Source organism: Eschrichtius robustus, chromosome 7 (assembly GCF_028021215.1).
Source record: "Eschrichtius robustus isolate mEscRob2 chromosome 7, mEscRob2.pri, whole genome shotgun sequence".
Taxonomy (NCBI): Eukaryota; Metazoa; Chordata; class Mammalia; order Artiodactyla; family Eschrichtiidae; genus Eschrichtius; species Eschrichtius robustus.
Genome location: NC_090830.1, coordinates 75,272,472 through 75,285,574, shown reverse-complemented (window position 1 = coordinate 75,285,574; position 13,103 = coordinate 75,272,472). Strand labels below are relative to the sequence as shown.

At 44.7% G+C, this 13,103-nt stretch overlaps 1 protein-coding gene across 2 annotated transcripts in view; it reads right to left on the bottom strand.

The window, feature by feature from the left end:
- The window catches only part of MACROH2A2 (macroH2A.2 histone), a 54,421-nt gene that overhangs the window by 20,564 nt on the left and 20,754 nt on the right, over positions 1–13,103 (bottom strand). For both annotated transcript variants that reach the window (XM_068547728.1, XM_068547727.1), the window contains exons 3-6: positions 4,314–4,420; positions 2,833–3,030; positions 1,660–1,770; positions 152–251 (exon numbers count right to left, since the gene is read on the bottom strand). In XM_068547728.1, coding sequence (XP_068403829.1) covers positions 152–251; positions 1,660–1,770; positions 2,833–3,030; positions 4,314–4,420 — 516 coding nt within the window. The remainder of the gene's footprint in view (positions 1–151; positions 252–1,659; positions 1,771–2,832; positions 3,031–4,313; positions 4,421–13,103) is intronic.

Sequence of the window (13,103 nt, the reverse complement as noted above, 5' to 3'; positions counted from 1 at the left end):
TAGTAATGTTGTTCAATTACACACGAAGGCAGAGCTTTATTGACACGGTCCGCCAAGCAGGGGCTATCCAGCTGACAATGACCAACTTCACGAGAACTTGCCAGAACAGTAGCTATTCTATGGCACCTCTCCCGAAACCTCAGAACCTTACCTATATCTTCCTTGAGGTCAATTTCAGCTGTGGTTGGGTGGACGATGCCCTCCACTCTCATGGAGCCAATATGGCTGATGTCACTCTGGGTTAAGGACAGCTGCATTGGGAAGAGAAGATGCAGAGTGTGGGCGAGATCAAGGCCTATGGAAAATCTTCACGTTTTACTCACATCTGTTCATTCTCTCAGTTGCTTGTGTCAACAGAAAGGGTTGTGCGTGGAGCGACCATCTGACGTTCCCAAGGTGTGTGGTTTTCAACAGGCTCTTTTGGGCTCAGTGGATTTGATGTTCACTCTGAGGCTAGCAGCAAATCTGCCTCCCCTTTCGGGGGCAGGAACGGGACCTCCCCTCCTTTTCTTTTCCCTATAGCTTATGCCTTCGTTTCCCATCCGGGTGGCCTTGGTGTTCGATATCATAATTCTCTGAGTAGCTCCTTCAAGAAGCTACTCGGTTCCCTGCATTCTCTCCAGAGCAGCACAGACCTCCGGGGGCAGGGATGTAAAGCCAACCACTTTGCTGGAGAGAAGTGAGGGGCTCTGGGATTCTGACCTCTACGTCTGGCCGCCTTGACTTTTGGGACCACCCTCTTGGGGCTACGCTTGTGAAATGCTGCCCCATGTGCCCATAGCTGAGCGGAATGGAAGCCATTCTCCATTGTCTCCCCATGTGAGCTAGAACTTCTTGCTCCCCTAGATAAGGGAGAGAAAGCGAATCATCTCGTAACCACAGATAGCCCCTAGAGTGGACATAAATTCCACCTCTTTGCTTCCCTGCTTTCATCAGTGATGAATTAGGAACCCGCCACGTTTATGCTCTTCTCAAAGCACGCTCTTCCCAGTTGCTTCAACAGAGGTTCGTACTACTGTCAGGCTGCAAACATTCGCTACCCGATATGATTAACTGACTGTTTCCGCGGGTATCATATTGCAGCCCCAGTTGACTTGGTAGATAAATTGTCTGTTATGCTTGTGGGAATGAATTATTTGCATGTCTGGCTGGGCTGCTGTTGTGCTGCTGAAGACTTCTCAAATGTATAACCCTGTTTGTTTTCTTTCTGCAGCCTAGAAAGGCAAGCAGACTGAATTATTGGCAAATAATTCATTTCTAACACCAGGGATATTCAGGGAACATATCTTTCTATTTTCCTTCTTTGATAAATTACATCACACCATGTAAAGCAGGCCTCCCAAAGGCTGGTTGAGAAAGTTAGCTATGGATTTTTTTTGGTGAGCAAGAGATAGCTGGGGCATGGAGACCAGAAAGATCCACTATGGGTACCCCTGGCTGACCAGTGTCAGCATGAACAATTCTCAGCACTAAAGAGCTTGTTTATCCTCACAATGCAGACACTGCCATAGCCCTTTAGTTTAAAAATGAATAATTCAAGACCAGAGTGAAAGTCATATTAGGGAAGGAAGGGATGAAGGAGGCTTCATTGCTTGTAAACAGGAGGTTATAAAAATGCAATAGTGTTTTATGACAGCACATTACAATTCTCTTTATTACCTTCTGCCCTAGAACAAGGCTTTTAGAAGACAGGATGGTGAATCCATCCCCAGGCCCATCTTCAGAGGTGGAATTTGAAGTTCCTTCTTTATCGCTGTCCTTTGGTTTGGACTGTTGGTAGAAATCAGAAGGACAGATCAGAAATAATCCAGAAAAAGCCCAAAGTGGCTTTGAAGTCTTTCCCATGGTTACCACCAAGTTGGATATGAATGGAAGTGGTCAGATGTTAGGTTCTGTCGTTTTCAACAGAGGGGAGCAAGGGACAGCAATATGGGGAAAACAAAAGGATACTGCAAAAATCAAGTGTATTAAGGGGTTCGCATGTACCCATAGTCTTTGCTCGAACCTGGACACAGGTATGTTATTCTTGTTCTTTTCAACGCCTACAGCTTCTTATAATAAGCCAAGTGGGGTCATTCATAGCGCACTGCTCAACTTCCCTTTTCTCCAGGATTCCCCTGGGGCACAGCGGCCGAGAAATGAACTCTTATACCATCTTTTTTGCCATCATGGAGGTCTGGGGAATGAAAAGTTGACAACCCCCAAAGCAGCGCTGTCCAATAGAACTTCATTCCCTCGTGGACACGTTCTATCTTTGTGCTGCTCCGCGCTGTTGAGCACGTGAAATGTGGCTGGTGCAACCAAGGAACTGAATTTGATTTCATTTTCAGTAATTTAAATTGAAATTTAAATAGCCACACGTGGCTAGCAGTTGCTGTACTGGGCAGCATATGAAAGTATTACTCTACAAATGGCACCTCTGAGCTATAGCTACTTATCCAAAACACCTGAAATGCCATTGGCTGAACTCAGGCGACTCTCTGTGGGAAGCTTAAGGTGTGTCAGTATGTCACATGGGGAGGGGTGGAAAGTAGAGTTCCAGGTCAGCTCTCTCACTTGAGATTTTGGTGAGGTCAGTGGAGGGGATCTGGAAACATGAAAAACACCCATGTGTGGGGTTTGGAAAACTCTAGTAGACCCTGCATGATGATCTGAGCTCGTCTCAAAGGCCCTCTATTCTTTTTCACACACATTCCTATCATTTTCTCCCAGCACCAAGCTGTGGCGGGTCCCCAGTCCTTCGGGGATGCTGGCCACGCCCTTCTCTTTGGATGGTTCAACTTTCCTCCCGTTCTGTGAGAGTCCTGAGCTCACAGACGCCACTGGGCTCACCTTTTTGGACGTCCGTGGTTTGGCAGCCTTCGATTTCTTGCCCCCCTTCTTGCCCGACGTGGCCTTCCTTCCTCTTTTCTCTGGGGGAGGGGAGAGGATAGTTTCTGACTTGCCTTTGGTCCCTCGTTTTTTGGCCAGCAATTCAGGGTGAATTCTGGGCAGGACGCCTCCGCTGGCGATGGTCACTCCTTTTAGCAGCTGAAGAGAGAGAGAAGGCGTGAGCTCAGACAGCAAAGAGCTCGTTGGTTCTGGATTTAATACGGTTCTAACTGTTGGCAAAACAAGTGTTAAATCTGGTCTCTGCTTTCCAAAGAAACTGCACAATACACGATTTAACTGGTTGTCCCTGTCTCACGGGTAGGGCTTTTCTCTGTAGGTAACAAGGCATCCCGAGATCTTGTACAGAAAGCAAAACAAGCAAAGCAAAATGAAAGCGTATAGAGGTTGAAACCAGGGATGTTGCCCAGAGCTTGGAGATTCCAGACATAACCGAGGATAAAGAGCTTCAGACGTGGGAGCACAGCTTGACAAAATGAGGTTCAAAGGTTAATGCAAGGGCTAGACTCAGTTAACAACAGACCCCACTCCTTTGATCATGCATTCCATCAGTAAAATATGTTTGACCACACACCTCCCAACTGATATGTGTTTACTTTAACTAATCAACATGAACTACCACACTAATACATTCTGCACATTCTATAGCAGCGCTACTCCAAATGTGGTCTGCAACCAAGGCTGGTCCACAAGCTATTAGTTACCTGTCTGTGACAAAAAGAGTACAGAAATCATGAGGAAGAGTCTAGTAAGTTGACAGAGTTTTTGTATACCTATTGGATCTAGTAACAAAAAATTGTAGCTGGTAGTTTGTATGTTTTTGTTTTTTAATTTTTCTAGTAATTATTTTTTATTGTACTTTTGGAAATTATCAGCCCATGTTGGATTGGAAATAAGAACTGATTCTTAACCACAGACAGTTAACATTATAAAATACACATAAATTAAAATTCTCATACTATTTACCTGCTACCTTGCACATCTTTGGCGGGGGGCATGGGGGTGGGAATTCACTCGATTTTGGAGTCAGCTCTAAAATATAAAGCGTTAGTTTTGATATATGAAGAAGGACGCTTCTGCCCTCATCAGAATAAATTGTCAACAAAGTTTGGGGGAAGAAACTGTACAGAGAATAACATATGTGCACTGCACTTCCCTCGGCAACACACAGAGCTTGCTTTTAAAGAGGAAAAGAAATTCTGGCAAGTCTCAGAATATATAATGGGATCTATTCCAGAGACAATTTTATTTTGAATCTAAATAATATGGCTAGCAGAATTTGTTCTTCTCCCATATGATCTGACTCTTTTAGTGTAAATGTGTCTGGGTACTGTAGCAGGAAGGATTTCTAGCCAGCCGGGTCCACATGCAGTAGCGCGTTTGGCAAACCCATTCCGTGGCTGGTGTCAATGCTTCAGACGTACCTGATTGAGTTCCTCGTCATTGGCAACTGCCAGCAGGATGTGTCTTGGGGCTATCCGGGCCTTCTTGTTGTCCCTCGCTGCATTCCCAGCCAATTCTAGAATTTCCGCTGAAATTTCAAGGGAGGGTTAATAGGCAATCATAGAATGGGGTCTGAGCTTTCCAAAGCGTTCCTTTGGAAATGGCCTTGGAGTTAGATCACTTTTATTTATTTGTTATTTTTATGTCTGGGCCTGGAAAGAAATCCAGAAAACTGAAAAGAGCTCAGGTCACAGACAAGTAAGATACTTTAGCAAGACCTGATATATGATCCTGTGGGCAAAGCCTTCTAGTTGTCCCTTGGCATTAATTCTCCCCCATCTTCCTTAGTAGATGGACCTCTGATTTTTTGCAGAGCCCCAAATCACAGGCGTGAAGACAGTATTTCCCAACCACCCTTTTTGTTAGGTGTGATCGTGTGACTAAGTTCTGGCCAATGAAAAGCAAGAAGATGTGTTGTATGGTACTTCTGGGAAGTATCCATTAATGAAGGGACAGTGCCTTTCTTCCCTTTTTCCTGGCAGACTGAGGACATGATGGCTGGAATTTGAGCAGCCATATTTGACCAAGGGTAAGAAGTTGTGGATGATAGAGCAATAAGACAAGAACCAGAATCTCTTATGACTGTAGAGCCTCCTAACCAACCTGGACTGTCTTCTATAGACGTCTCTTGTATGAGAGAAAAAGAAACTCTCTTGTTTAAGCCACTGTTGGCAGAAGTTAATCCTGACCGAAACAGAACCCTAGCATTGAAGCCGAGTTTCTTTCCGTGTGCAGCCATCTCTGAGGAGAGCTGAGACCCCTTTCAGAATCTCCTTTTCCTCTTCACTTGATGCCCCTGGTCCCTCTCGTCCTAAAAGAAAGTGGATAGGAAGAACTGATTTATACTAAGGGGTGAGGTACCGCTTAACCTGAAAAGTGAATTCTATTTCACATACTATCAGTTTTTGAGTCAAAAAAACAAAACAAAACAAAACTATAGAATTGGTTTATACCCCTGAATGCTTTCCCCTTCCTCCTTTATTTTTTCTTTCTATCTCAATTTTGGAAGGATGCTCTGCTAAATCAAATTTGTCTGCCTTCAAGAGCATGAGTGAGCCTTTAAAGAAAAATTCCTCCCCTAAAAAGAGTTCTTTCCCTAAAGAAAGAGGCAATGTGTCAGTGTGTTATACGTGGGTGGAAAATTGTATGTGCATGTGTGCATGAATGTGTTGTGTGTATGTATGTGTGCAGGTATGTGTGTACGTGTGTGTGTTGGGGGGATTTGCTGGTACAATGGCATAGATACTAAACCCTAAAATTAATAGGCGATTCTGCATGAATTTTTGCAGTCAACCTAATTTCAAATAAAACAGCACATGCAATTGCCATCATTCGTAAAATCTATGGCAATAAAATAAAAACTTGGCATAAGTATGCCATATTAACTAAGCAAATGTGATTAACAAAAAATTAGAATAAAATAAGCATGAGTTAAATATTTATATGGCATTTCCATAATGAAAAGCGCTAAATCACTGCAAATTCATTCTCACAACATCTTTTTTGGGTTATTAAGCAAGGAATATTGTGTTTACCAGCAATTCATTTACACAGCACCGCATTTTCTGAATCAAAGATTGGGGCACTGTAGTTTGAGAAATATGAGCAGGCTTGTTGGGACTGGAGGACAGAGTATTTGAAATTAACGCCATATTAGATATCTGGTTTGCGGCCTTCAGATTTCTGCCCAGCTTTTCTTTCGTTTAAAAAGGGTACCCATCAGAAAGAGGTGTAGTTATAAAGTCTTCACAAACAGGCTTGCTTTATGACTCTAGGTTAAAAAAATTTTTTTTTTTAATTTTTATTTATTTATGGCTGTGTTGGGTCTTCGTTTCTGTGCAAGGGCTTTCTCCAGTTGTGGCAAGCGGGGGCCACTCTTCATCGCGGTGCGCGGGCCTCTCACTATCGCGGCCTCTCTTGTTGCGGAGCACAGGCTCCAGACGCACAGGCTCAGTAATTGTGGCTCACGGGCCCAGTTGCTCCGCGGCATGTGGGATCTTTCCAGACCAGGGCTCAAACCCGTGTCCCCTGCATTGGCAGGCAGATTCTCAACCACTGCGCCACCAGGGAAGCCCATGACTCTAGGTTAATATGTACAGCACCCCACTGAGCACAAGAAAAGGACTTTCCTGCACCTGCTGCTCCTAGGGGCCCACACCTGGGAGGAAGGAGCACTCCATTCAACCCTTTTTCCAGATGGGCGGAAAGGGGGTCAAGGAGCCTCCGAGTTTTACGCTTCTGAGAAGCTGAATTTCATTTAGCATCTTGGACCATCACTGTCCTCCCTCTGTCTGCCTGCATTTAGAGGAAGCAGTTAAGCATCCTCTTGGGGTTCATCAAATTAACCGTCAGCATGAGAGGCATGGCTAATGGGAAGCCCTACACGTTCCCAGCCTTCAGGAAGCCCCTGAAGGTCAGGTTATTTTCAGCTTGACAGCCAGATGCACAGACACTGGATTCTCAGACGGAGAATCTGTCATCGAATGCCGCCACGGGAAGAGGCTAAAGGCAGCGATTCGTCAGGCAGCACAATGCAGGCACACAGGTGAGGCTCTGCCCGAGTGCGGCTGGGCTCTCGGACTAACTCTTCCAAAATAATTTATAAGAAAGAAAACCTTGATCGTGTGCTCAAGTGCAAGGTAGAGGTAGAACTTTTTTTATTTAAAGAGAAAAAAAACTTAAGAATACATAGCAGAAAATCTAGACCAAGGAGTTCTTTTCTCTGTTGGATGTTTAGTCTGAACATTCCTTGGGCAGACTCCACCATTTAAATGTTTGAAATAACATTAATGTTTGAAATAACATTAATCATTATTAATGTTTTCAAATGTTATGACAAATATATTCACGCGAACTGTAAAAGTTTGCTACATTCTTGAGTGATTTTATTGATTTTGGGAACACAAGTATCCTTGTGTGTCAACTGGCAATCAGTAGGAAAACTGAATTTAATGGCACACATTTGTTTCACTGCAAATTTTGTTGGAAGATCATAATTTGTTAAGTGGTGGAGATTTCCACGGAGGTCTGGAGACTCCCACAGCAAACCTCTCACTTCTCGCAAGTCACACTTCCAGCAATAGTAACCATCTGGGATACAGCTGAGTATCTGATAGTAAAAGGAATGATTTCTGTAGCCAAAAAGGATGTTGGAAAGCTCATCATGCACATTATTTTGGAAGAGCTCGTGTCCGCTCATTTTGGATACAATCTAAACCAACACTGGATAGCCCAGCCCACAGGAGATGGGAAATACCACAGCAAGTGTAGGCTTGGGACAGAACACATGACTGTCTCCTTCCCTGGCCTCTGCTCGCTCGTCCACCTGCCCACTAGATGGCGGTGTCCCTGGGCTCCGACTGGGCGCTCTGCTCTGCTCAGGCCGCGCAGTCTTCCGGGGAAACCCCATCCACTCACAGCGCCTGCTTCCACCTTCCTTCCCATGTCACCAGATCTGCACCGCCAGCCCTGCCATGATGCCACCTGGGCGTGCCACAGGTAAATCAAGCTCACCACATCCCCAAATCCAAATCATTCCTCGAAACAGGCTCCTACCGTCACTCTCGGGACTGGCAGCTCCATCCACAGACAGACCTGGGAGTCATTCCCTCTCCCTCCCTCTCCTTCTCCCTCTCTTTTCCCAGCCTCATCAATCTTACGTAGCTTTGCCCCTCTTCTCCAAGCTTATCGCCGTTACCCGAGCTAAGGCTGTCTTCTTTTCCAGCCCAGATAATCGTAGTGGTTTTCCTGCCCCCAGTTTTGTCTTCCTCCAGATCCATGCCAACAAGGCCACCACTGACCCAGGGCACCTTTGTGCAAATTAGAAAAAGATGCCCCTTCCTCAAGACACTTGACTTCCCTAATTTTGTTAGAACAAGAACCTTTACTGCCATCTGCTGGAAATGCTCATAATTAGTCACAGTTCTTCGAGGTCTATGATGTGAATGATACTCCCTTCAATGTGTGTGCTTGTGCAGTGTACAACCTGCACAACCACACATGTGGTCCTGGCTGCCAAAGTGATCTTTTCAAAACACAAATGTAAAAACTGAAAAATTATTATATTAAAAAAATGCTTGATGTTAAACGGATAGACCCAATTGTCTGGAAATGATGTGTAAATGATAGGTTTCTTTGTTACATAATGATTTCATGAAGTGCCCTGAAATTCAACCCTGTTTTAAGGCCTATTTGTCCTATCAATTAAAAATATATTACAGAACATTTTCTCACCATAAAGCGATTATAAATTACTCATTCTCAATATCTCACATTTATATTATATCTATTGCTGATGAATACAAAATTCTTTTCCAGAATCTGGGGCTTGCTTTTTCAGTCCATTTTTTCCTCACTTACATTGGAGATGTAAACTGGGCCAGCATTTACAGATTGATAAACTGAAGTATGAATGTGATGTCCATTCTGGGAGGCTGGTGGATGTCTCAGGTGGAAGGGACCTTCTAGATGAGCAGTCTAGCATGCATTCGTTGCTGGAGTGTGCAATGTCCCCCAACAGGTTGGGACCAGAAATGCCATATGGCTATAACATCATGATGATGTGTGAACCTGGGGTTGGTCAGACAGCCAGTCCAGAGAAATCAGGCAAGGCTGACTGCTATTTCTCCCCAAGTTCCAGAAAATTCGTGCAACTTTCTTTTTGGCTAAGTAGCACCCAGCCTTTTCTTTCTTCCTTCCTTCCTTCCTTCTTCCCTCCCTCCCTCACTCCCTTCCTTCCTTTCTTTCTGCATTTGGTGTAGATTTTATTTTTTTATTTATAAAATCTTTAAATTTTAATAGATTTTATTAAATTTGGGGATCTACTCTAGGAAAAATTAAAATGGGCTTTAAAATATGGATAATTTCTTGGTATAGTTTTACTTAATAGAAAGTAAGAATGGTTCATGAATTTCAAACATTTGTGAAATATGACTTTGCATTTTTACATGCTATTTTTAAAACTCTTTTCTTTTTCTTTTTTTTTTAGAAATTTTATATTGAAGTACAGTTGATTTACAATGTTGTGTTAATTACTGCTGTACAGCAAAGTGACTCAGTTATATATGTGTGTGTATATATATATATATATATATGTATATATATACATATATACATTCTTTTCATATTCTTTTCCATTATGGCTTTTCACAGGATATTGAATATAGTTCCCTGTGCTGTACAGTAGGACCTTGTTGTTTATGCATTCTATATATACCAGTTTGCATCTGCTAATCCCAACCTCCCACTCCATCCCTCTCCCACCCCCATCCCCCTTGGCAACCACCAGTCTATTCTATATGTCCCTGATTGTGTTTCTGTTTCATAGATAGGTTCACTTGTGTCATATTTTAGATTCCACATATTAGCAATATCATATGATATTTGTCTTTCTCTGTCTGACTTACTTCACTTAGTATGATAATCTCTAGTTGCATCCATGTTGCTGCAAATGGCATTATCTTCTTTTTTATGGCTGAGTAACATTCCATTGTATATATGTACCACATCTTCTTTATCCATTCATCTGTCAATGGATATTTAGGTTGTTTCTATGTCTTGGCACCCAGCTTTTTCTTACTTGGCTATTCCTGTGGCCCCAGGTCCCCTCTCGGAGGCAGTGAGTGGGAGAGGGGAACTTCAGAGACCATAGACATGAATCTGAGAGGAGAAGTAAATTGGCCTCCCCCCTTATCCCACCCATTATTGAGCAGAGCTGATTCTCCCCTCCAGGCAGCTCCCACATGTGCCCATTTCTTCTCATCGTCTCCACTGAGAACCCCTAGTCCTGGCCCCTGTCAATTCTCAAAAGTGACTTTAAAACAGCCCCCACTGGTTTCCTGGACTCTGATCTTGCTTCCCACCAACTGTTCTCCACCTAAAGCCCACGTGAGGCCCCCAGAATGCCACCTCCTCCCTTCGATGCCCCCCCTGGCGTGTGTGCGCAAAAATGTGCATTTTCTCATGTGGCCCTCAAGGACCTGTCACCCTGCTCCCCCATCTCATCTCTCACCCTTCCCATTTCCCAGCTCTGCTCCAGGTACACAGAAATGCCTCCAGTTTCTGGAAGGGGCCACATACTTCCTCTAAACTTTAGATCTTCACCCTTGTTTCTCCCCAAACTGATAATCAACTCATCTGAATCTAGCCAACTCCTACCAATTCCCCACCCTGGCTGCCCATCAGAATCTTTTGGGGAAGCTTTAAAAAATCCTGATGCCCAGAAGTACCCCAGAATCTCTGGGGTAAGACCCAGGTATCAGGATTTTAAATCAATCAATTTGTTAAAAAGCAGGATTAGAACCTGGTTAGGTCTTTTTTTCTTTTTGTTTTTTTAAATTTATTTTATTTTTATTTACCATTTTTGGCTGTGTTGGGTCTTTGTTGCTGCACGTGGGCTTTCTCTAGTTGCAGCGAGCGGGGGCACTCTTCATTGTGGTGTGTGGGCTTCTCACTGCGGTGGCTTCTCTTGTTGTGGAGCACAGTCTCTAGAGCACAGGCTTCAGTAGATGCGGTGCGTGGGCTCAGTAGTTGTGGCTCGCGGGCTCTAGAGTGCAGGCTCAGTAGTTGTGGCACATGGGCTTAGTTGCTCTGCAGCATGTGGGATCTTCCCGGACCAGGGCTCGAACCCGTGTCCCCTGCATTGGCAGGCGGATTCTTAACCACTGCGCCACCAGGGAAGCCCTGGTTAGGTCTTTTGTTTTTAAACTTCGGTTTCCAATTTTTAAAAATATTTATTTTTGGCCGTGTCGGGTCTTAGTTGTGGCACCCAGGATGTTTCGATACGGCGCGCGGGCTCTTCATTTTGGTGCGTGGGCTTCAGGGTGCATGGGTTCTGTAGTTGCGGCACGCAGGCTCTCTAGTTGTGGCCCACGGGCTTAGTTGCCCCATGGCATGTGGGATCTTAGTTCCCTGACCAGGGATCGAACCTGAGTCCCCTGCATTGGAAGGCAGATTCTTAGCCACTGGACCACCAGGGAAGTCCCCCTGGTTAGGTCTTTTTAATTTTTATTTTATTTTATTTTTTTAACATCTTTATTGGAGTATAATTGCTTTACACCCCTGGTTAGGTCTTAACAGCCCTTGCTTTGTATTAGGCAGCCTCCCCCTGCTTCTCAAAGCTCCTCTGGCTTCCCTATCCACATGAATGTCATCTTATTGTGTTGTGTTTAATGCTAGTCAACTCTGCTAGAATGTAAACCCAGGGAAGGCAGGACTACATCTGTCTGTTTTCCGTTGTATCTTTAAGGCCTGATGCAAAGGAGAAACTCAGTCAATATTGTCGTTGTGAATGTTAAAGGTCATTTCAAGGGTGACAGGAGGCTTTCACACTTTGAACTCTCTTCCCTAAACAAAATCAATTCATGCCCCCTTCCAAAACAAAACAAGACAACTAACAAAAATCCCCTTTTTACTTACTCAGCAATGGCCTGCAATAATGATTCATTCCTTTGGCTTAAACTCCTTGTCTCATTAAAATGCAATACAGCCCCCAAATATACCACCTTAACAGAGTTACTCATTACACTTTGCCCTGAATGATTTCATCAGCTCTTAATAGAAGAGAGAGGAGAATTACCATTTATTGAGTGCATCCTATGCACCAGACATTTTGCATACATTGGCTCATTAATGGAGTTAAATGAGATTAGCTCTGGAAACACCCAAAGCTCAGAGAGGTTAAGGAAATTAGCCCAAGGTAACGGAGCTGGTAAATTGATAAATCAGATTTAAGCTGACATCTAAGCCCCTGCTGTCAACTCCAGCCTGAGTTTGGAGGGGAGGAAAAAGCACAAAAGGAAGGGAAGGAAAGGACACTGGGAAGACAGTTCTGGGCCTCAGAAGACCCGCTTCGTCTTCTCCATTTGACTCAGGACGGTGCTGGAGGCTGGGACTGGCCCTGGGCAAGGAGCGTTATTGGCAGCAGCACCCTTCCAGGTGCTCCTCGTCTCTTCTCTCACACTTCATGTCCAACCCGTCAGCAGATCCTGTTGACTTAGCCTTCAAGATATCTCAGTACCCTGACCACTCCTCTGAAGCCTCACTGCCTACTCCCCAACCTCACGTCTCTCACCTGGATCTCTGCAACTGCCTTCCTGCTGCTTTCCCTGACTCCGCCTTGTACCCCCCTCCCCACAGGCAGGGTCTTGCACATCTGCTCAAAACCCTCCAGAGCTCCCGTGACAAGCTCTTCTGCCCCCACCAGCCACACTCCCTCAGGCCTCATTTACAGTCCAAGTTCCCTCCCTCAGCCCCAGCCCTCTGTCCCCATTGCTGCTCCTTGGACACCCCCAGCACCTGCTTCCCTCTGTCCAGACATCCACATGCCCACTCCCTGGCCTCCTTCAGATGCCAGCCCCTCAGTGGGGCCTCCCCTCAGCTCCCCACTTCCTGGAAGTAGCCCAAGCCTAACTCCTTTCCTGCTTTATTCATCCCCGAGCACTTAACACCATCCGCTGGACCACATACACTTCACTCATTTGTTTGCTGTTTCTCCCTTCAGAATGCATTCTGCTTGAAGGCAGGCACTCCTGTCTGTCTTGGTCTCTGCTGTATCCTCGGCACCTAGAACAACACCTGGCACATAGTAGGTGTTCAATAAATGTTTGTTGAGTGAATGAAAGACTATGAGAAAATGGGTGACATTCTACTTTGAGAGACACTATCGATCTTTAATGGATGTGCTGGCTCGAAGTCCAGAGTGTGACATTCAG